Genomic DNA, 25,611 nt, shown 5'->3' with positions numbered 1-25,611 from the left:
ACTATTTAATCCATTTTCTATGGTGTTGGCACACACTGATTTCTAAAAGCTACTTTTTATTTAGCGCTGCATACTTTCTGTGGTCTGACTCTATCATACAGAAAATGTTATTTAATTATATACTTTTAAATATAAAAAAATACAACGTACTTAATATAATTTTCCTTTTGATACAGAAGTACAGAAACATAACGAAAGCATAAACAAATACATATATTTATTATTGAAAATCGGAGCGGCCGCGGGAGCGCGGTCCCGCGGGAAGAATTTCTATCTCCATCTCGCTCACCCGCGCGCCTCTCTTACAACTCATACCGTTTAGGCGGAACGCGGAATTAAAATGTAAATAAAATCACTAATCAATGCAAAATAATTCTTTTTTTCAATAGGTACGTAATAAACAGCATTAGTACATCAATTTAGATAAGAAAAAAATAGCTAATATCATTTCTATCTATGAGTACTGTGTGGCGCCGCTGGGGAGTATGCTCCCCAGCGGCGCCACTTTCAATGCCGATTATTTCGTTTCCTAGCACAGGTACGGCCATAAACATTATAGGTACATGATGTACTTTTTAGGTACATCATTTCACCATATAATTCATTGGTATTCATTATGGTGGCGCCGCTGCAGAGTAGCACACAAATTGTCTAGCATGGTAACTGGAAAGTAATCTTCCAAAGTGAAATAATTCAACTAGGGGCCCGATTCGGATTTTGAAATAGACATCTATTAGATATCTTTTAGACATCACCAAGATACGATAACGATATGTTTAAGATCTAACCTGTCATATTTGACATTTGCGCGATTCAGGAGATACTCTTGAACGATTTCCACAGGATATGACTTAGAGATCCAATTCACATCTAATAGATATATTACTCTATCTAACGTAAAAGTGACATTGGTTGCCCGAATTGCGCTGCAAAAGAGAACTAGTTGATATCTGAACTATAACGTATCTAGAATGGATCTAGTACGTGTCGTCTCTTGTGAATACCTTGAAGTTCGAATACGGCAGTAGTAAAGATATTCTTAACAGCAATACATATTTTCAGGTAGGTATTTTATAGTTGTGACGGAAGGTCCATAATGTTCGATTACCATCGGCTTACCTAACTTTCAGCCAGTTTACTCGTAGCACAGAATAAATAATAGTACTAGGTACAGAAGACTCACTCTCTAACAAAACGCGTCTGTTACGATCAGCACAGATATGGCCGGTAGGTGGCGACAGTGCCACGCGCGGCTTATGGCTTTCCCCAAAATTGGGGTGAAACGGATGTACTTTTAGCTACCTGTAGCAAAGCGACGAAATCGCGGAGTGAGCCACATCTGCTCGTAGTACCGAGGCTGCTGAGCAGGAGGATGGGCGCCGGGTAATAGTGCCTAGTCATAGGGCGGATAGGTACGCCATAGTAAGGAATGTGTTAGTAAATATGTTTTTTTCTTGAAATTGACAAGCTACCATAATATATATGGCATGTAAATACATGGCACAATACAACGGCATTTTAAACAATCCTTCATTGCGTGGCAAATAGTAATTGAAACTCTGTAATGTCATTCGGGATGTATGAAAAACTACTTATTACTTATTTTGTAGCCTATCGAAAAACAATTTATTTATTTTCAAAACCAGGAGAGGTATTTATTTTATTGGTAAGAACGCCACAACAGTTGTGACAGTTATTGGTAAGAATGCCACAACAGCAATATTTCATTTAATTTAATCTGAATACCGCTGCAGTAGGTAGTCCGCTGTATTACCGATCCATACGAGATAGTTTTTCTCATAACTTACAAAATACACAAACACAACAACCATGAAAACACAAGCAAAAGCCTGCATTCGAAACATACACCGATCTCGAAACTTACTCGATACACGGTTGATTTATGATTTTAATTTAAATTTTTGCATTCGCTAGGCGAAGTTCGCCACGGACGCGCCGCTTGCATCGCAAATATATGTCGCGCTCCAGGATCGTTTCCCGTTCGCATTCGATACAGCTTGAACGAACTGTCGACTTTTAATCTTTTAATGCTACTCAACAAACTCCGGCCTTCGGGGATACGCTTTCATGTATTCGAAATATTGGCCGTATTTATACTAGATACTTTTGTACTTGCGTTGGTACGAGTACTATGTTTGCGTACTGAATGGTCTATAAAGATGCTCAACTTTCAGGTATCGCGTGAAATCGTGCAATATGGATATTGCATCCCTTTGAATTACCCCAGTATGCCAATGCTGTTATGCTGACGTTAAAACTCTCGTAATGCTGACGTTGTATAGCCAAATTTACCTAACGCACAGTATGATATCTTTGTGTATTATTGACTTAAAGAGACTTGTACCGTACACGAGAATATCTTGGGATGTTTTAGGAATAAACAGGTATGTAGATAACGTGAAAATGATGGTTTTTTTTTCACATGTTAAATAATTGGTTGAATTTACGTTTATTTAGATTTGGTTTGCAATGTTTTACAGTAAGTATATTTTTCTCGCGTTGGTGTGGTGAAAAATTGTGTGTTTTACTCAAGATCAAAGTTTGTTTAACCCTCGTCATGAAATACTCGCAACATCCAAAATTCCACCTTTCAAACCACTCTTTACGTGACGCGGTTCAATTTTGGAATCTTTCGCTTGCTTGGATATCAATATTAGAACAAGTTAAACAACAACTTTGCCCATTTAGTGTAGTGTGTCTTGTATTAACAGAATAGATGCAAATGCAAGTTGTTGGCGCCTCAGGTGCCAGGCGGGGAAGTTAATGTTAGCCCTCTCTCGAACCAAGTCGCACTTTCTAATCATTTAACTAAGTCCAAATGAACCTTATTTATAAAAGTAAGTTCTTATTGTAGGTTCATATCAAATACACTCATTTATTCATAAAAAAAAAATTTTTTAGGTAAATAATTAAATAGGTAACAAAATCATTTTTAAAACAACCGTATTAAAGATAAAAATTAAATGTTAACAACATTACACTTATATCTATCAGAATATGAACCGTGAGCTCAAAAACAATATAAAAGGGAATGACGGTTCATATCTCGGTCGATATAAGTCTATAGTTCGTTTCTTTTAGCATTAGAAAGAACTTGGAAGAAGGTAAGCGATTATGGCAAGTCTTTTAATTGAAAAACGCTTATTAAAAATCAGTAACTATCATTTATGAAAGCAGAAGAATATAAATGATCGTATTAGATTAATTATGAATCTAATACGATCATTTACTTATTTGCCGTAACTTATTTTTAAAATGTGTTTTTCAAATAAAAAACACATCAAGATTGTTTACCTTATTTCTAATGCTAAAAAAACGAACTATAGTGAAACTAACCGTGAATCATTCAAAACTGTTATGTTACAACATGACAATAAAAATATTATATTAATTTATTAAAAGACTAAAAAATAATCGCTTCCTACGAGTGCTAACCCGCAACCTTCTGGGGAAGGTACAGTCGACGTCAAAAATATGTTTACACTTTTGCACCTTACTCCTTTGTACTTAAGGCAAAAAGTGTAAACATATCTTTGACGTCGACTGTACATTACCGGCCCAGTCGGTCGCGATTATGAAAACAAGAGCCCAATTCTGATGTACTATTTCGTTAACGTTTTGGTTTTGATCTGACACAACTTTGACGATCGACTGCGCTGATTATGGAGCGCGAAATGCATTCGGACGAATGTACTAAACATTACTAACTAATTACCCTAGTGTTGCACGCTTTGGGGTAAGTTACTATAAATAAGAACCTACCCGAAACTGCAAGCCTATTATGGATCGCTTTATCCACATTTATCCACGTGATAAAACAACTGTCACTTTTTAACTCTGCGGGATAGAAAGGGACGGACACCGTTTTATCACGCTGTCACGTAGACAAATACGACCATCATATCCGTACTGGATAATACATATCGCTGGCTCAATATTACAGGGTTCTATGTTACATTTTCAAGATAGTTAAAATTCGACTTAATGTCACTATGACAATGTTCAGATTTCAGTTCGATAAAAGTGAAACATAGAACCCTGTAATATTGGGCCAGCGATATGGAAACAACATTGAAATGTTTATGCATTGTTGCGTTTCGCGAACGCGATTGGAACGTGAAAGAGCGAAGTGCCCGCCTGGGAAATGCCAGTCAGCGTCTGCCTTAACTCTGCCGAGTCTGGAGCTAGCGTTCCATAAGCGGAACTCTGAACGTCTCAAGAGAAAACTGTTAGTTTATTGATTTAAATTTACTTAGCCATATATGGATCAATGCACTTTCTATAGAAAACAGGACCAACATTCTGTACACAGGATACATTTCATACATTATATATTTAGGTATGTATGCTGGCTATGTTTTCCATAGAAACCACACCATCTATTGCTCTTTAGTAGGTAACTTTTTATGCTACTCGTATAGGAGGCAAATGAGGAGATGATTCGCCTGATGGCAAGCAATTACCGTTGCCCGCAACACCAGAGGGGTTGTAAGTGCGTTGCCGGCATTTAACAAGCGTATTCTAATTTTAATAAGAGACATTTCAAAAGTATCTTTTCTTCAAACTAAACCGTCACTTTTGACACTGACAGATCAGATCCAAATCTAATTGACATCCTCTTATTAAAATTAGAACACGTCATTAGATAAGAGTACGTTCTTTTCTTGAAGGTTTGAATTATGGTAACTTATTTACTTGTAAAGCAGCAATCGATCTAATAGTTAGGTATCTGTTCTGGGTTTAATTTGGCGTTACTCGCAGTGCATGTTGCTGTGAGTTCAGACGCCGATCTTGATTTAATCTAAGTATCATAATATCGCAGGTTTCCTGTATTTAGATGAAGATTTATGGCTAAAACGACGGCAATGGCTATGCTGTAACTAAAAGAAAAAATAATAATTAAAATGCTAGTTGGCAAGAAAAACAGACTGCATTAAATGGAAACGAAACAATTTAGTCATAATTATTTGACACTAAATGATATTAAAGTTACCACAGGTGTTTCTAAATGTATAAGACCGAAAGGTATTGATATCGGAATAAAATGAAAATGTGAGCAATTCGCTCCCAACGATCCCCACAAAGAGCTTCAACCGTGCGTCGGAAATGAATCAGTTTCCGTTTTGAATGAGCCAAATGATATACAGTATATAACTGCATGAATTTGCAATCTAAATTCGACTTTAAGTTCCATGTGAGATGGTTCTAATTTCAACACAGTGCGCTCGTAAAATTTTAACAGCATGCACGGCTTGCGGGACATTGCACTCTTTGTGAATTTTTCATGCAAAGTTCACAAGTGTTTTAAAGTTAATTGCTAAAAACTTTAAACATCATTAGAAAAAGGAGTTGGAGAACTCGAAATCGGCGCCATCGACTAGACAGGGCTATAACCGCGAAAATCAAAGTTTGCAAATTGCGGGCATTTTTATCTGTCACTCTAATTACGCCGTCATTGGAGTAAAAGATCCCCGCAATTTGCGAATTTCGGTTTTCGCGGTAGCCCCTCAGAAACGGCTTTGGACAGAGTAGCATGGCGGTCTTTGGTGTCGGAAGCCAAGATTCACTTCGGGTCGTTGCGCCACAGCAGTTGTACGGTTACCATCAGTTTGTCACTGACATAAACGCCGTCGAGAACGTAATTTACTTTCTATACATCTCGCTCGCACTCGCATATTAGTGCAAACGGGATGTATAGAAATTAGAAAGTAAATTACGTTCTCGACGGCGTTTATATCAGTGACAAACTGATGGTAACCGTATAGTAGTAGTAGTAGTTAGAGAAAAATAATATTCGATGCAAAATGAAAATACATAATAATATAAGTTAAAATTACATTCCGAATGCATTTGCTTTATGGAAGAGATTTTCCGACGCAATGAACCGCGACGGGCCGAGCGAAACTGTTATCGGTGTATGACATAAATAAATAAAATTCACGTGGAAAATAGGCAATTTCACGGTGCATTGGAAGTTCTTTGCGTGGCATGTGCAAGCTTGCTTGTCGTCGGTCGCGCCAACAAAAGCGTCGGTGGTGCGGGTAATTTTAATATCTATCCAGTTTTCCAGCAAGTACCTACTTTGTACTTTACATTTGCTGTCAAAAAGTTCGACTTTATAATAACCAGCCGTTGTGTACGCACAAACTTTTACATAAAACAATTTCAAACCGAAAAAAATGCATATTGTCGCGCTTAGTACTATTAAACTACAGCTATCCCCCATAGTTGTGTTTTTTTATTGTTTGATTTTTGCAGTTTAAGGTGGTTCGCCTAGGTTACTCAAAACTTAACTCTCGCTAGATGGCACCACTTTTGCAAAATTTCAGATTTTATTTTTTTGTGAAATGGTCTTGGTATTTGTATACTTAAAAGTATTTTTCGCGCACTCTTTAAGTAAATATTGAACTATTAAAATAAACATTGAATACTTCATTGTGCAAAAACCACCTTTTTAATTCGACGGAGTGTTGCTGTCACGGTTTTTCCTACTATTACTCACACATGCAAACAGTGTTTCCGTGATCCTTGTAGTAGACAATTTCACACAACGTAAGTATGTTGCAATAGCGTAACGGTATGTTCGTGGAAATACGTGCAAGAGGATTGGGGTTCAAGACTGGTGCGAGTAGGTAATTCCTTTTTGTTTCTCCTTTGTGTTATCTTACCTTTAAACGAGCAATTATTATATATATATATATAATTTATTTATTTATATATTTGGATGGTATCAGAAACGGCTCTAACGATTTCGATGAAATTTGCTATAAGGGGTTTGATCTCTTAGCTAGGTCTATGAGAAAACGCCAATTTTTGAGTTTTTATGTTTTGTAAGCTTTGGTCGGTCTCCCAGATATTCAATCTGCGCTTCAATCGCAACTAATCCCAGAATTGGCATGCGCACTAGTTTTTACGAAAGCGACTGCCCTGACCTTCCAACCCAGAGAGTAAACTTATTTGGATTAGTCCGGTTTCCTCACATTGTTTTCTTTCACCGAAAAATAGGTATCGGTGTATAAATAGGTATCAAATGCTATTTCGTACAAAAGTTCGAAAAATCATTGGTACGAGCCGGGGTTAGAACCCACGACCTCCGAATTGCTTTCCGCTAGGCCAGCAGCGCTTCCCCCACATACTCAGTGTTATCAGGTTTTTTAAAAATCAAAAACGATTACTTATGAAAGCAGAAGAATATAAATGATCGTATTAGATTTATAATTGTTACATATTTGCCGTAACTTATTTTTAAAATGTGTTTTTCAATTAAAAGACACGTCAAGATTGTTTACCTTATTTCTAATGCTAAAAAAAAACAAACTATAGTAATAATTGTGTTTTTCATTCATAGACAAAATCCATTATTTTTAACCACAGGAAATTTTATACACTTCTTTTTAGGGTTCCGTACCCAAAGGGTAAAACGGGACCCTAATACTCAGACTTCGCTGTCCGTCCGTCCGTCCGTCTGTCACCAGGCTGTATCTCACGAACCTTAATAGCTAGACAGTTGAAATTTTCACAGATGATGTATTTCTGTTGCCGCTATAACAACAAATACTAAAAACAGAATAAAATAAAAATTTGAATGGGGCTCCCATACAACAAACGTGATTTTTGACCAAAGTTAAGCAACATCGGGAGTGGTCAGTACTTGGATGGGTGACCGTTTTTTTTTGCTTTTTTTTGTTTTTTTTTTTTTTGCATTATGGCACGGAACACTTCGTGCGCGAGTCCGACTCGCACTTGCCCGGTTTTTATTGCAGTGAGGATGTCCTGATTGTAAAAATCAGAGAGATTAGGTAGAGTATAATTTCTAATTATCTTTGTAAAAATAAAAGAATACGTGTATCCCATACTTAATAATCGATATATGATAATAAGAAAAATTAAATAAAAATAAAAAAACAATACGAAATTTAGGTGTAACAAAAATACAAAAAGTTATGTTCCAGCATACAATGACTGGGGATCGAACCGGGAATCTTCCGTTTGCAAGCAAAAAAGCGACTGTTTGCATAACACGCCATGATAGTTCTTAGCTAAGCTGACGAACTTCTCGCTTAGGTCAATTAACTACCTGTCAAATATCAGTGTCAACAAAATTGCACTAAACATGACGGCACTCCAAATTCGAGCCGTGGTCAGCCCGGCAACGTCGGAAATGGTATGGCAACGTCGCAAATGTATCTGTACACGACATTTGTGACACACACATACGTAAAATTGATGAAAAGTTAACTATGATTTTTGCATGATTTCTGTATGAAACATTGTTTTCCTGTTAATTTCGCGCAAACGAATATTCGAAAGAAGATAAATGCGGAAATATTTGTGTACTAATAGTGTGTAGTTACTTAATGAGCTTTGATTGAATTTTGTATGAAAAGCGAACCACCTTAAAGTTAAGATAAAGATAAAGATAAAAAATAGTTTATTCAAGTAGGCATATTACAATGCGCTTATGAACGTCAAATAAACATAAACCGGCTCCAACCGTACACCTCTGCCCCGTGAAGATTTCAATCCCCCCTCAATTGGAGGAGGGTATCCCAATATGGGACCGGCAACAAACTCGGCGGGACACATCTTTTCAAAACATTATTACATCTTATAATTAACATGCATTACGAGTAATTAAGTTGAATGACTGGTCACTGATATGGTTAATATTATTAGGCACATGGATGGATTCATAATGTTCATATCCAGAAAGGAAAATGCGGACTACGTCAGTATGGAGAAGCGAGAGTGGCCTATCCTCATAAACCTTTACCTAACCGTGTTCGGAAGTTCCCGCTGGCCTTCCGTCTGAATCAATATTATTCAATTACACAAACGGGTCTACCGCGATATAATTTCATTGTTTTTACCTTTAATTCCGACGTTTCAGCTGAAACTTTGAGTTTGTGTAATTGAATATGTGTACAAAACGCGAGAGTTTAAAGTGTTATATTGAATCAATATTAGTCCGTTACCATCTTGTTAGTCATATTTCAATAACCGACGGAACCATTAGGAAGATCACCGTTATAGACTAGATCTAGAATGTAATAACGATATCGATATTAGCATAGAAGGCCGCAAATACGATATCCAAAGTCCTTTTAAGAGGTCGTGATAATATCACTGCCGGATAAAATTCCAAATTTATTAACACTTACACGTTTTTAAGTCCTTTCATTTCAATTAAGTCCGTATTATTTTAGCTAACTTTGAAGGTAGGCGTCAGAAGTCGTAGGAGGTTATAAACGCTATTGAACTTTTCAATAAATAAAAGAAAATATATATTACTATCGTTTTTCCAATAAAATTTATTGATTTATTGTTATTGTGATTGTGAGTCGATATTTAATTATTTTATTAATTTAATAATACAAATCCGGGCTGTGATTAAATCGTTGAAGTAGGTGTCAAATTGTCAATATTCGTGCGTCACACTCGTACAAATGCAGCTGCACTCTAAAGCTGGTTCACACAAAACGTTCTAGATATCATTTTAATACATGAAATGTAAATACGGAAATAAGGAGCGGCATTCGAAACCCTCTAACAATATCATCTAAATTGATTTGACAACACTCCTAGTGTGCATAAATACCTACACATTGTGTGCGAGCGAGTCGCACTGAGTGAAACATTATGCCGCACTTTTTATGTAAGTATGGAGTGGTAGGGGTTTATCCGCGCCTGAACTGAATGATTTTTGTGCATTTAAGTATGTATTTTACTTCATTATTTTATAAGCGTTTATAAAAATTTGAGCGCATACAGACATTATTATATTGAATGTGAAATAAAAGGAAATTGTAATAAAATTGTACAGATTTTTAGGACAAAAACGCAAAACCAAGGTATAGTCAGGGGTGCGAAGCTCCTGACTTCGGCCAAACTCGGCTCCGCTCGGCTCAGCATTGCTCCGAGCAATTATTAGGGTTGGCACCACTTGACTTCCTTTTGCGTGCACGACCACAGATAAGATAATCACTTGAATTTTGACAACCCTAATTAGCCGAAAGGGATAGTGCCATGTATTAGAAAGGGATAGCATGATTCGACCCTGAACCGCTGTCAAACTTCGGTTTTGTAGGAAGCTTCCTTTCTGTACGGTAGTACTATTATTTATTCTGTGGTATAGTGCGACATGATAGTGCAAATTAAATAAAATTAAAACATTTCCATAGGTACTAAATTGTTGCCATATTTAAGCATTTTACGTGTAAATGTGACACGTAGGAAGTGGCGCCCTCAATAATTTTCTACAATTACTTGTCGGACTATAACTTAGCGATTAATTTCAATCCTTCTGTGAAACTCAAATAAATAAATAGGGGGGGTACCAAAACAAATTTTTGAAATTGGAATGCCGCTGAAGGCCCCCGGTTTGAATACGTAAGTGCATCAACGTGTCGCTGCGAGAATACCGTTTCATAAGCCACAGCCATATTTCGTTGTCGGTGTTATCTCGGGCGAAATGAGGAAGGCTACCTTAAACTATGTACTCGTTATTTTATCTAGTAACGTCGGAACGTAGAACTCGATCTAAAGGTGAAATGCAGAACTCAGTTCTGTCACAGAATTGTAACTAACCTGATAAAATTTCTTAACGAAGCTAATATAATATTATATATTCTATATTTTAAATACGTTTTGTACTACCTTCGTTTATCGAGCGTATTTAAATACGTAAGTATTTAAATAGGTATTTAGTTAGAGTTATTATTTTATACCGTCAGGCAAGGAATATCAAGCAATCTAGCAGTATGTCAAGCAATATAGCAGTAAGAGTTGCCTGAGGGTTTCTGCAGCCTGTACGTGTTTAATTTTAATTACCTACGAGTGGCTGGCGTTGGTAAAATTATTTTGTTTAATAAAAACGGATACATTTACATAACATTTAGCTCTAGATAGCTAATTTAAAAAGATTATCACCGGTCTTTTGTAATTGACGTATACAGTAAGAAATATTTGTTGTGCTATGTAACATTGTATGTAGGTACCTACATTGTAAAAAAACCGGTGGGGGCCGAGTGGTTATGACGTCCGACTTTCAATCCGGAGGTCGCGGGATCAATTTTATACCACATCCATTATTTTATGCTCTAGCAAAAAATAAATTAGTCTTAACTATATAAAATATTGTGTAATGTAGAACCCTCTAAAGCAAAGTTAAATTAAAGTCGTATAAGGATTTGGTGGTCCGGCGGGCTTAAGGCTCGGCCACCTGCTCCCATGCAACCTAGTTCTGAAAATGCCATTTGCGGCGCCTTTTGTACTCATGTTTACTTTTATGCAATTTGTTGGAATTTATATTTCTATTTTGCAACGTCTGTGCGCAGTAACTAGGCCTGTAATTTGCGAGAGAAGATTTTCTGTTCTTTTGGAATTAATTTTCAGTGCACCGTAATAGATAAAAAATGTAATCAATTGTCTTTATCACTTGTTATTTTGAGGTTCACGCTAAAAAATATAGTAAGGTGGTGGTACGAGTGCTCAACGCGGTCCCAGTACATGTCATCTTGAAACATAAAAAGTCATTGTCAATAGAGGTGACAGCAGGGTGCGCTTTAGCCTATATGTGGCAAACAGGAATAAAATAAGCAAGACCTATAGAAAAAAAAATTACTGTCTGAAATAAAGGATTACTACTTAAGACGCAATGTTTTGCGAATTTTGTTGTTAAAAGCGTGACAAGCAACGTCAATAATTACACTAATGACGATTGAAGATAATATTTAATTTGTATGAATAATAGGAAGAACGACTTCATCATTTTTTAATATCGCTGAACAAATGTTGGTTAGTTTGAGGAGTACCTACAACCTACAGTTAAATTTTTGCTTGTGTTATAGGCTTAGAGTTTTTAATAACTGGAGTCGCCTTTAAGAGCTGCCCCTCTGCCGAAAACCTTGCACAATTGTGCAAACTTTTGTATGGACTGTTATGGCTATTTGTACGTTACGTAGAACTCATGTAGAAATAGCAATACATTTGCCGTCCCCCTCCCCCGCAAAAATTGGCAAACTGCAAAAAAAACCGCAAAAATTGGCGAATTGTACAGAAAATGACGTCTCCGTTACTAAATGCTGTAAGGTCACATCCGGTATACGATAATCGTCTATTGTTCTCGATTTAAAAGGCGTGTAAACATAGGAGAGACGCGGAGAGCAAACAAGGTCATAAAGCACGTCAGGGGAACGCCTATATATAATCAGCTTAGTGATAAATTGGCAAACAGCACGCAAGCGACACAGCTGCTTCCGGATCCGGACCGCAACTGACGGCTGTCTTTGCTCGCTTCGTCAACTATTAAGCCCCCTCCAGACTCGTGCGCGAATCGCGGCGCGAAGCCGCGAACGCGAGTGTGGTGTCGATTTTCGCAGACAGCGAAATCGACTCCACACTCGCGTTCGCGGCTTCGCCCGCGATTCACGCGCATAGTCTGGAGGGGGCTTTATAGTTAGACCGTAAAAAGTCTGCAGCGATTTTGATAGCCCACGCAGTGCAAGTGTCATTTTAACTAAACGTCAAACTTCTATGAAATTATATTATAACGTATAAATAACACTTACACTGCGTGGGCTATCAAATCCGCTGCAGACTTTTATTGGTGCGACTATACCTATTTTATTTACACTATAATAAGTGTAAGTAAACTTGGTAATAAGCGACATGTGAATTCTTGAAAAAGATAAAAAAGATTGAATTAAAAATGGCGAGGATAATTACCAAGAAATTGGGAAAGGTCAAAAGTCACTAACTGTTGTCTTTATTTACGAGTATTATTGAGAGCCTGTTGTGTCCCACTGCTGGGCAAAGCCCTCCCCCCGTGTTTTCCATTCTTCCCGGTTTTGAGCAGTCTTCGGCCATTCTTTTGTCTTTAAAATATATTAATTAATTTGCTTATTATAAGTAACTAAACCTCTTCCAGATTGGAAAAAAACATGGATAAATACTATAAATAGCTATTTATGTAGACTTTATAAAAATTCTAAAACTATTCAGTTACATCGTCCTCGGGTTCGTCTATGAATGTTTTTTGTAAGTTCCTTTTTTTTCTTAACTCATGAAGTACCTTACTTTTATTTAATGGCGGAATATTTTACTTAGCTTAACCGCACGGCAGGTGGAGGAGACTAAGCCGCGATAAAAAAAACGCTAATTACTTTCGTTTCTTTATTTGGTTTGCTAATATTGTAAGAATTTGCGTCCGACCATTTAAAAATAAGGTCAGTAAAATCGAGTTGTTGTTGTTAGCCTTAGAAATACCGCGAAGACGGCTAGAGTTAGACCAACAAAAGACTGCAGCGATTTTATAGCCCACGTAGTGCAAGTGTTATTTATAAGTCATCATTTCATAGAAGTTTGACGTTTTCTTGGTAACACACAATAACTTTCCATACGCCTTGCAATGAAACTCGTTGGCTGAATTATGTCGAGGATATAACCAATGGAGACGCCATGTCTAAAATTTTCGGTACAAAATAGTCTGCCGTTTTTTGCGGGGGAGGGGCACATCAAATGTGTAGGTACGTCATGTCAGATAAACGTCAGTCCATACATATGGTTGACATGTGGTTGACCATTGGCCGCCTATTTTCGACAGAGGGGAACGCCTGTTAATGGCGGCTCCATTGTTAATTACTCCGAGTCTATAACCGTCTAGATAAGGTATGGTAAGATAAGTCAGTGTCAAAAGAAATGTTTCTATTTGAAGACCTTTACTGAAAATAGTCTCGTTTGAGTCGAAAATAGATACAGTAATGACCAATATTATTCTGGAATATATTTTAATTTAAGAGTATAATGCCCAGTTTCAAAGTTTATTGCTTCGCAAGTAACGAATCGAGTATAACTAATATAAAGGCCGTTAAAATGGTATTTAGAAAAATGTATCGAGGTTCGAGGTTTCCAGAAGCTATTCTAATATGTATTATATTACACGTCTTGACTACATTTTAATATACTTACAGGCTGAGTTGTAAATCGCGAATAATATTGTTGATATACACCGTGTTTTTATTGAATTCCGTTAACTTCGGGGTATGGTTAAGTACGTTTTAGATAACTAATTGGCATAGTTAATTTTCAAAAAAAAAAATTTTTTTGTTTTTTTTTTCCAAAAAAAAATAAGCTTCAAAAGTAATTAAATGTAGCATATAGCGTTGTTGTAACACAGGCATTAATTACATTTAACTCAACCAAACAATTGAAATCTATGAAATATCAATGTCATTTCGAACATTGATCGACCGAGATTGTAATTAAGTTTAGTAGCAAATGTATGAACTCATTCTAAACACTAATCAATATGTAAACCGGCCCTAAGGCAAGTGTACACGCTTGTAGAGGCATTATAGGAAAAAAATAAATTATTGATTATCTCCAAAATGGAGTTAATTAGAATATCGGTGTCTTTGAGAAAATTACTTGATTTAAGCTCAGGAATGCACCCTTGAAATTAACGGAAATCAATAAAAACACGGTGTATATATTTTTATAGGACCAAACTGTAGCCTAACAGGCCAAGTCAAGTTTTAGGTACATAGTTACCTATTATATCAATTTCACATTTTAAGTGGATGTACCTAATTGATAAATATTCCTAAATAATTTTAAGTAACATTAGGATATTTTATCTTCTGAAATTTCATAAGCAGCGCGAAACATGATACTGATAATAAAGATCAAAATATACTTAAGTTAAATTTTAAAAAGGAATTAAATTCAATGAAGACAATTGCCAGTCTCAGTGCTTAACTGGGGTCCTTTTGTTGACATAATTTATAAATCATAATGTATTGTTTGTCATATTATCATTAGGTAATCCTATTTCGAGGTTATCCTATAGAGTCGGACCAAGAAAAGTCTGCAGCGGATTTGATAGCCCACGCAGTGCAAGTGTTATTTAACCGTCATAATTTCATAGCAGTTCGGCGTTTAAAATAAGACTTGCACTGCGTGGGCTATCACATCCTCTGCAGACTTTTCTTGGTCTGACTCTAGATAGGTTAGGTTTGCTTTATGGTAATCCTGAAAATATACGCGTTTCTGAAAAACAAATTATGACTAAGGAAAATGCGGACAAACAATACATTATGACTTAAAACTTTAAGACCCAACTGTCGTGTAATGGAGTTAATTTTATTATCCACGATTTAAAAATACCCAGTTTAAGGTGACAGTCCATTTCCAACGACAGCAGCACTACCATTCATTTTACTATGGAAATTGACAATAACACCGACGCGTTCAGTACCGGGAGTGCAGCTGCGGTTAGAAATGGAATGTTACCCTACCGGTACTGAACGCGTCGCTGTCATTGTCAATTTCCATAGTAAAATGAACAGTAGTGCAGCTGTCGTCGGAAATGGACTGTCACCCTTAAACGTACCTGTAATTGATAACAGTAGCTGCAACAATGCCGAGTTTGCAGCCGCGCCGAGAAGACCGTACATGTCTATGGCATTTTCCCTTTCCGTTCCAACATTGGAAATAGTCTATAATTTTGTACGCTTATAATTGTGTCTTGCTTCTTGTCTCTCCATTATTATTGAACTTAGGTTACCGAATCGTTGGGAAATTGTTACGTTCCATTTCATTGCATTTACCTGAAACAAATAAAGGATTTGTTAAAAATATTCACTATAATACTTACATTTATACACTTATTTTCTTTATATTTTCGATTCATTATACGCGATTTAATCCGTGTACATAGTTTTACTTCATGAATGACCTCGAGGCATCAACAGAAAATACCCTTTATTGATTTCATCATACGGTTCAAAGGTAAATATTATAAAAATTATGAAACAGCTTTTAAATTGCTCAAATTTCATATTTATATTGAAACCATTACAAAAATAAAATTTAGTGAACGCGTTTGTATTTGCAGAAGAAATGTTTATTTAATCATTGATTTTATAAGTAATGTGACTTTTTACCTCCATGTTTCACCCAACTTAATTAGATAAAAATAACACCAAACACTCGTCTGGGAATAAAACCCGATTTTACCTACTAAACTCCTTGAGCGCCCGTGCAAAATTATGCGTGGCTAGATAACCTATAGATATAGTCGCCATCAGAATTTTCGGAGCGGCTAAGGTGTTCATAATACCTGAACACGCACTCTAACGCCCTGATAATAGAGGCGTGTTCTGATATTTGTGAGCGCCTTAGCCGCTCCGATATATCTGATAGTGACTGTACACTTGACCGATTTTTATAACATTAACCAAAGTGTTACAAAGTTTTTGAGTTTTATTCTAGCTTGAGCCCTAGTGAGTAGCGGTCATTAGTGAAATAAACCTACATTTACCTCAAAGCTAACCATGAAGGTTAATGCATATAAGTAGCTCGGTTTTCGGTAAAGATATGTTATTTTTTCCGAAATAGGTACATTATATAATTATGTAATTTTAAAAACCCGTTTGTAGTGAAAGTGCGTTTCTCCTAGTAGTTTTCCGTATCGCCTTAGTGATAATGCGTTTTCACTAGATAAACCTAGAGTTATTAATAACGGCCTTGGTGAAAACTGGTTTTATTTAACTGGAATTTTCAGTCATAACTAGTTTTCGCAAAGCCCATTGGTAAAAACTAGTTTTCACTAATTATTCAAAACTAATTTTAGCTATTTTCGGTTAACTAGTTTTGAATGAAAAAAAAATCAGTACAAACTATTTTTCTACAAAAAACTACTTAAAACTACTCCAAACGTTTTTACTGAGGTGACATAGAATACTAGTTTTAACTAGGGAAAACGCGTTTTTACAAACGCAAACGCATTTTTACGGTATCTTCCACCACAATAAAAACAGACATTAATATTTAGTTATTAGTCACAAGTCATTGATACCATATTATTATTCGTTGGATTATACTTCAATTTCACAATGAATTTTATCAGATATCTAACTTCATCAGTAATCGTCGGACTCCGTAACGAATACGAGAGGCCCGTTGTCCATATTCATAAAATAATTACGGGCATTGATATGTCGCGCCCTTACAACTTTTTACTGTCAAGGGTTTGTTTGAGTATAAATAAGCGTAAAAAGTTTCGAATCACGCGAAGCAGTCGTTAGCTGCTTCAGAAAGAGGTGAAGGCTGCGGGTGTCCCAACGGCCGCTGTGTGAAACAACTAAGAATCCCTAAAATAACGACAAAATTCTTCTAAGTTTAAAAATCACTATTGCCGTTGTCCCGACGGTCGCTGTGTTTAGCAACTAGGTAAGAATGAGAAAAAAAAGTTTTTGAATAAGTAATTTTACAGTTTAACTCACTTGTCTTAAGTCACTCGCGCCACATTAAAACAAATGAGTCTATACCATAAAATTGTTCAATGTAAATACACCGTGAAATTTTAGTGGTTGTTTTCCCGCAACGAAATGATTCTGCTATCGATACACAGTCGATGTGTAATCTTTTTTTAAATAATGTTAAGAAATGCCAGATTTATAAATGTGTCGAATGAAACTCGAAAGTGACCTAACACCAGTAGTAGCACTGCAGTAGTACCTACCTAATTCTTTTGAGTGAATGAAACAAAATAACCTAAAAAGTAGTTCCATTTATTTTTCCTTCACACATTTTACGTGCAGTTAGTTTGCAGATCCTTAAAAGTAAACATAACAAGTTAAGATCAAGCTTTTAATGATCAAAAACTTAAACAAACACTTAAACTACCCGATACCGCAATAATTGTTCGAACTGCAATCCGCCACGTTCAATACACAATCACCTCTGCCCTGTGCATGTGCTGGCGTTTGAAACTGCCCGTGGTTAAGCAGCCGCTGTGTTGCGGCGACAATTGTTCGTCCGTGTGGAACTTGGGGGTTTAAAATCCCCCGAAGACGCAGCGACTGTAAATGGTCCGGTTCCGCGTAAAGTCGCCGGGCGACGTGGGAGTCGTAGTTAGCCCTAGCGTACAACTGCACCATCGCGACGTACTCTAAATTAGAATATGCGTAATGTCGATCCATTTTACTAGAAATAGCAGTGATGACATTGACAGGATCTGTTATCACATTAGTTTAATAAGCGAAGAGGATGTAATTATTCGATTTACCAAAGTTGACACAACGTAATGGCTATCATCAAACTAATAAAAAGGTTTTATTTCAACTGTTAATCGTGAAGGAACAGTCTAAGTAAATTTTAATTTCAGTTGTCAAACAATAAAGCACTCTAGCTTGTTACACAGTTTAAAAAAGTAACATGTGCTTGTTTATCTGTTTACAATATCGGGAACTGTCGTCGACTTGCAGTTTTAGTGTGTTACTATTGTTTTTCGCTTGTTCGAGTTTAGGTTATTTTTTTGTAATTTTTTTTTTGGAAAACAGTTTATTTATAAGTTTGTCTATCATAATTCGAAAGTACTACCGATAGAAAATCGCCCTGCCGCGGGAAAACAACCACTTAAATTTCACGGTGTATGTATCAGAACAGTTAAATTAAAAACCGGGCAAGTGCGAGTCGGACTCGCGCACGAAGGGTTCCGTACCATAATGAAAAAAAAAAAAACAAAAAAAGCAAAAAAAAAATGGTCACCAATCCAAGTACTAACCCCTCCCGACGTTGCTTAACTTTGGTCAAAAATCACGTTTGTTGTATGGGAGCCCCATTTAAATCTTTATTTTATTCTGTTTTTAGTATTTGTTGTTATAGCGGCAACAGAAATACATCATCTGTGAAAATTTCAACTGTCTAGCTATCACGGTTCGTGAGATACAGCCTGGTGACAGACGGACGGACAGCGAAGTCTTAGTAATAGGGTCCCGTTTTACCCTTTGGGTACGGAACCCTAAAAAAAAAGGTTTTGCAACTGCATTATTTGGCATATCAAATGAATGGGTGTGACGTGTGATATTTTTTATCGAGTTGAATTCAATTGTAACTCCCATGATAGTACCCAACAAAACTCAAAATTAGGTATGTACAGTCACTTGCAATAATAAGTTACACAACGCAATAATATCAGACAAGATCTTTGCGGCATTCGAAGAGTAACCTTTAAAGCAGGTGACTTTACCTAAAACTATTGTGAGTTAAGTAACTCATTTAATGAGTGATAACAATGTATAACAAAATTAAATAAGCATGGTATAAGTAAATTAAAGGACAACTACATGCGTGACTCACATACTCGTATTTCATTTAAATAACAAAAACAGTAATATGAAGCTGCGAGTAAACAAAGAGGGTAAACAAAGCAGGGTACACGGATAATCTTTGTAAGCTAGGTAGTTGTTACGCGTGCGAGGCTATTAATAGCGAATTAAAACACTCTATGAAAATAATCAAAATTGTTTGCTGAATTTTATAATCTAGATAGCTCTCAGGATTACCCACTTTTTAATGGAACATAAATTTCGTTGCAATAAAAGCTTGACACAAAGACTGTACCTATAAACAGAGCGCGCACCGCAAGTGGAATGTCATGGAAATATTTTTGAAAGGGTTCGCTATTTCAAAGCTTGCTCGTCGTCGTATTGAATGCGTTTTAATGAAAAAACATGCGCCGATTCGGAATAGCCAAGGGAATTAAAACCTCCGCGCACCGCCATTTCAAATGCATCGGTTGGAATTTTCATTTGTCCGAATATTATGCCGGGAGGGAATTTTGTAGTGTAACTTGTTCAAGTTTATGGTCGCGCTGTTATGTGCTCGGGAATAATAAATTACTGATTGGATTAGTTGCCATGTTGCTTTACTTACTTACTTACTCCTCTGGCGCAGCGACCCAAAGTGTGTCTTGGCCTCCAACACGACTGCTCGCCACTGATCCCGGTCTTGTGCCGTGTCTCGCCAGTTCTCAACCCGGAGCTCGCGCAGATCAGCGTCCACCACATCCGCCCATCGATACCTAGGTCGACCAACCGGGCGGCGTCCTATCGGTTTTCCCTCAAACGCTCTTTTCACCGCCCGATCACCTTCCATTCGCTGAAGATGGCCGAGCCACCGAAGCCTTTGCGCCTTTGTCACACCAATGATGTTTGGTTCAGCAGCTAGTTCTTCAACTTCGGCGTTCTTTCGGATTCTCCAGCTGCCATCGGGTCTCTGCGTTGGGCCGAGGATTTTGCGGAGAATCTTCCTTTCGGCCACCAACAGCTTATTTTCCTCCTTCAGAGTTAGTGTCCAGGCTTCACATCCGTATGTTAAAATAGGTCGTATCACGGTCTTGTAAATTCGGATCTTAGTTTTTCTGCTGAGAAGCCTGGACACCAAGACTTTATGCAGAGCTGCGCCGCATCGCAAGGCATTCTGAATGCGAATGTCGATTTCTTCGTCACGGGTATTGTTGTCGTTGATTGTACAACCTAGGTATTTGAATTTGGCCACCCCTTTGAACACAGTATCTCCGACATGTAGATCTGCAGGTTTGCCTCGACCGGTTTTATAACGTCGCATGTGGAGATACTCAGTTTTATCGTGGTTAATACGTAGGCCTACTTTCAGAGCTTCAGTCTCAAGGGTCTTAGTCGCCACCTGGACCCCTTCTCTACAACTACCCAATAGAGCCAGGTCATCTGCATACCCCACCACCATATGCTTTCCGTTTAGCTCTAGTCCAGCATCCAAATCTAGAACTTTCCTGAGGACATACTCCAGCACTAAATTGAAAAGCATTGGTGATAGGGCATCGCCCTGTTTTAGCCCCGTGTCCACTGAAAAAGCATCCGTCAGATCGCCCTGCACCCGTACCTTCATATTACTGGCCCTCGTTACCGCCTCAACCATGGTGACTAACTTGTTCGGGATGTTGAAGTTCCTCAGTATGGCGTATAAAGAGTCCCTGTCTATGCTGTCGTATGCCTTAGCGAAGTCCACGAACACCATGTGTACAGATTGTGCATATTCCCATCTTTTCTCCATAATCTGCTTTAGGAGGAAGATCTCGTCAGCCGTACTGCGATTTCGACGGAACCCACACTGATAATCGCTGAGAATCTTTTCCGCGTACGGTTCCAGTCTTTTGAGGAGTACGTATGACAACACCTTATATGCAGTTGGAAGCAATGCTATACCCCGGTCATCCATGCCGGTCGGCCATGTTGCTTTATTATTTAATTTTAAGTCTGTTATTGCGGCAATGTTTTGTGAATTGGGATGTACAGCTATTTTGTTTGCTATTGCATAATATGTTATTGAAATACCTAATATGTGACAAAGTTAACGGTAAGTATAATTAATTTTTTTTTTCATAAAAAATGTAACCAGTAAATTTAAAAATTAATAAAACAAAATAAGGTGCAGGGGGACAAATTCGGCTGCGGGGAAATTTCAAGTAATCGAAAGTTCTTTCATGTTTTACCTTATTAACTAGAGTCACAGTCAACACAACACATCTTTTTCGCTATCTGGACATATCTGGAAGATATATTGATTAAGTGGTTGAAATTTCCTCGCAGTAGGAATTGCTTCCCTTACCTGCACCTTAGCAATATTAGGGTTTACATTTTAATTTGAAGGAAACTAAATACCTAATACGACTATTTCTATATGTAGCGGTATGCATCAAACATCATTGTATATTGCGGAATTAAGATTATACCAAACCTAGGCGGATTATTAGAGGGCAATAATTTCAATGCGATCAGCTAAGTCGCACTAATAAACCATTAAGCGTTGCAACTTGTTTTGAGATAGCGTAGGATATCCTAGGAATATCCAGGTAAGTCTGCGTATATCCTATTCATCATCGGCTTAAAGCAGAATCATGTAACATAATAATCTACAACTAGGTACTAGGATATACAGGCTGAAATTGTTATCTCTGAGGAGTGGATATTGGGTCATACTGAACAAATTTTACTATGGGACCAACCCCGAAATTGCGAAAAAATATCAGTTGTTCCATTTATAGAAAACATTGACTCTGATTCACCGAAATGTTCATATTTTTTTTCCTTTTCTACATTATTATTTTGTGTAATAAAATTTAAATATAATAATGTCAATATCCATAGAGAAAAATTGGGACTACGTTTGTATGGAAAAGCAGTCGTTCACATATCGTCTTAAATTAACTATATTAATTATAATGATAATGAGATGTTACGCTAAAGGTGACAATCCATTTCCAACGACAGCAGCACTACCATTCATTTTACTACGGAAATTGTCAATAACACCAACGCGTTCGCAGTAGTAACTAGTGCAGCTGCGGTCAGAAATGGATTGTTGCCCTTAAGGTGACAGTCCATTTCCAACGACAGCTGCACTACTGTTCATTTTACTATGGAAATTGACAATGACAGCGACGCGTTCAGTACCGGTAGTGCAGCTGCGGTTAGAAACCCTTAAGGTGACAGTCCATTTCCAACAACAGCTGCACTACTTTCATTTTACTATGGAAATTGACAATGACAGCGACGCGTTAAGTACCGGTAGTGCAGCTGCGGTTAGAAATGGAATGTTACCATTACGCTAATGGTAGTCTGGTCGAAATCTTCGAGTGTTTCAGCCGCTAATTCTGCGTGGGCAAATAATATGCAAACTAAACATAAACCATTCTTATTTCTTTCTATATGGTTATAGGTTCTCGCGGGCTTGGTTTCCACAACTCGACGCCATATTAATGCGCCTATTTTGCGTGGTGAGTTGGCGGCACTATTCTTGCCAACCCAACTCTACCAAGAAGCCTAGCCAGACCCTCGACGTTGCCGACGACTTCTGGGAGGTCTTTCTATATGTTCTTTGTAAGTAGCAGAAATCCTCTAAACTTTTGACTAAGTCCTCGTTATCCTTGGATAATAAAAATAGGTAATTGAAATACAACATTTACCGCATCTATTTATTTTCGATTTCTTTATATTTTTCGTTTTCGTTGTAACTGCAATCAGCCACATTCAATGTTAATTTCACTTGTTACGGGTTATGCAATGTAGAGCGATGAAGTGTTAAAAACACGTAGTTACCTTGTTATTTTCTATCTATCTAGAAAATAGGAAGGCATATTTTCCATGAGGCTTCTCAGTTTCTATTACATATATTTATTATTTATTATATTTTGTGTTAGCAATAATAACTAACACTTTCAAAAATTTTAATTATCTATCAAACAGAACCGAAATTCCCAGCCAGGGCAGCCCTCTATATAGACAACACAACTATTAATATTAATTGGGTAATTTTAGTGATAAGCCTATTATAATTAGTTTTATGTAGATAATTATGTTTAATAACCAGACATCGTAACTTTTACAGCATTTTTGGTGCAGCTGAGTGGTGTTAACGGAATCGGTATAAACAATTTCAACCCTAATGATTCATCATCATCATCAGCATCTCAGCCTATATACGTCCCACTGCTGGGCACAGGCCTCCTCTCGAGCGTGAGAGGGCTTGGGCTATAGTCCCCACGCTAGCCCAATGCGGATTGGGCTAGCGTGATTGACCCTAATGATTAATTAGCATTAATTACGTTAATATTGACCTTAATTTACCATTTCAGTTGGAATTATCTATTTTATACAAATTCCGTTAACACCACTCCGCTCACCAAAAATGCTGTAAACGTTACGATGTCTGTTAATAACCCATTATTTGTATGTTTTGGTTGAACTGTCAATGTAAAGTTGGTTAAATAAATAAATAAATCATATATTTATTTGTAAACATAGGTTTTTACAGATATAATTGTACACTAATAAAGAGTATCACTATGTTTAGCCATTAGCCATATTTTCCAGATGGTGCATGCATATACAAACTTAATCTATAAAAATAAAATATAATTTTGTTATTTACATTCCTACATATATACCTATATAATTAATATTCTGTATCAGACAAATATTCTCCGATCGAGTAGTATGCTTTCCCAATTAAAAATACACAAAACAAACAAATATAATCAAATAAAAAAAAATTAAAACGGTTCTGAATCGCTGACGCTGGCATTCAGGCGAACGGATGGACAACGTTAACTTTAGTTTAGTACGTAATACGATTCCGATTTGTTCCTTTCGGGTATGAATCCAAGATAAAAAGTTTTACGCGATTTAATATAATGATGTTATCATAATAAGTATACGGCTAATTAAAAAAAAATCTAAGAACGCGTATATAGATTGTTTTGTTTATATAACAAAACATTCCACACATTACATACAAACCAAAAGCAATTATAAGTTAATACTTTAACTATTTAAAAAACATCATTTTTTTATTATTTAATAACTAGTGAATTAAATAAAAGTTGGTAGTATTTTTAAGTAAACAAACTATATTTTATATATATTACAAACTAAACAATAATAAAACTAAACTACATGGAATATAAAACTTAAAATAATCATATAAATAGACTTATAAATAAAAAATACTCCCTAGGTCGCTGTCATGTGTTATGGTGCCCAGTAGACTGGCAGCGTTACCTCGTTGGATGGCCAGAATTTTAATGTTTTTGTAATGGAACACTCACCTAGCATAAATCTTTCACGATTCGTTCCTTGAACTATTTGTTTAATTACTTTTAATAATAATTCCTTTGTAGCTGATAACTGTAGTACTTAATAAAAATTGGATGGTCGGAAAACTTTAATAAGTAATAAGCAATTAAAAGTTCCAGAGTTAGATATGAATACTTACTTGATACAAAACAGGTGTTGTTCAGTTCTTAATCACTTCATAACAAAGTAATATTCATTAAAATACACGCCATAAAAACTATACTCGATTTGGAATGACCAAAAAAATACGCGTACAACTTAAGAAGTTAGCGGTTTATCGTAAAGTTCCCGCCATATTACGTAAAATCCAACCTTTGAATTCGTCCGCACGCTAGCATGTGCGCGGTGCGACTGAAGGCTTGTTTCGCTTCAGCCGACACATTCCCGCTTTCCTACCTTTCAAGTTTTCCTTTAACCTCTCGATACTAAACGACCAATCATTTTACCCGTCGCTTTTGGATAAAAATCTCTATAACAATGCTGTAAAGTCTGAATTCGAATGCTTACGCTATATCTTAAGACACTTGCTCTATACAAGTATTACAATGCTTGAGGGCTTGGCTTCAAAATGATCGAAGTTCGCCATATTCGAGAAGGGAAACTGTACAATGTGACTGAAACCAAAAGGTCGTATTTCCAATAGCAGAATGCAAGCAAAACGATGCGGCGAGTTTGAAAACACTTGATTTTTTTCCGTGCGCGACAGAGATAGTTACAGTTTTCCGCGTGACAAAGGGATCGGCCTACGCTGTCGGGATGGTGGGGATAATCTTAAAAAATCTGAGACTGTCAGATTAAAAAATAGTTCACTTAGTTTCTGAACAGGCATTTCGATGGTGCGTGTATTGTGTGTAAAAATGACATGTAGAAACAATAGTTATTTGTTTTACAAGGGGCAAAGTTTTTGTTTAACTAGTGCTAATATTGATACCCGAGCAAGCGAAAGATTCCAAAATAGAACCACAAGCGTAGCGAACGGTTAAAAAATTGGAATATTGAGCGTTGCGATGGATGTAGGAGTTTATCGCCACTTATGGATAAAATGCAACCTTTTTATATTTATTTAAGTATGAAAAGAACCTTTGCAAGCTGGTTTGGTGAAAATTACTGAATTCATATTTTGTACTTCTTA

General features: G+C 36.8%; 1 protein-coding gene across 1 annotated transcript in view; it reads right to left on the bottom strand.

Annotated features, from left to right (window-relative positions):
* Nucleotides 1-25,000, bottom strand: part of LOC134667042 (carbonic anhydrase-related protein 10) — a 47,839-nt gene extending 22,839 nt beyond the window's left edge. Inside the window, exons 1-2 of the mRNA XM_063524344.1 lie at nucleotides 24,619-25,000; nucleotides 15,413-15,629 (exon numbers count right to left, since the gene is read on the bottom strand). Coding sequence (XP_063380414.1) covers nucleotides 15,413-15,476 — 64 coding nt within the window. The 5' untranslated portion in view covers nucleotides 15,477-15,629; nucleotides 24,619-25,000. The remainder of the gene's footprint in view (nucleotides 1-15,412; nucleotides 15,630-24,618) is intronic.
* Between the last annotated feature and the right edge of the window lie 611 nt (nucleotides 25,001-25,611).

Source organism: Cydia fagiglandana, chromosome 8, assembly GCF_963556715.1.
Source record: "Cydia fagiglandana chromosome 8, ilCydFagi1.1, whole genome shotgun sequence".
Lineage (NCBI taxonomy): Eukaryota > Metazoa > Arthropoda > Insecta > Lepidoptera > Tortricidae > Cydia > Cydia fagiglandana.
This window is presented reverse-complemented; position numbering and strand designations above follow the sequence as displayed.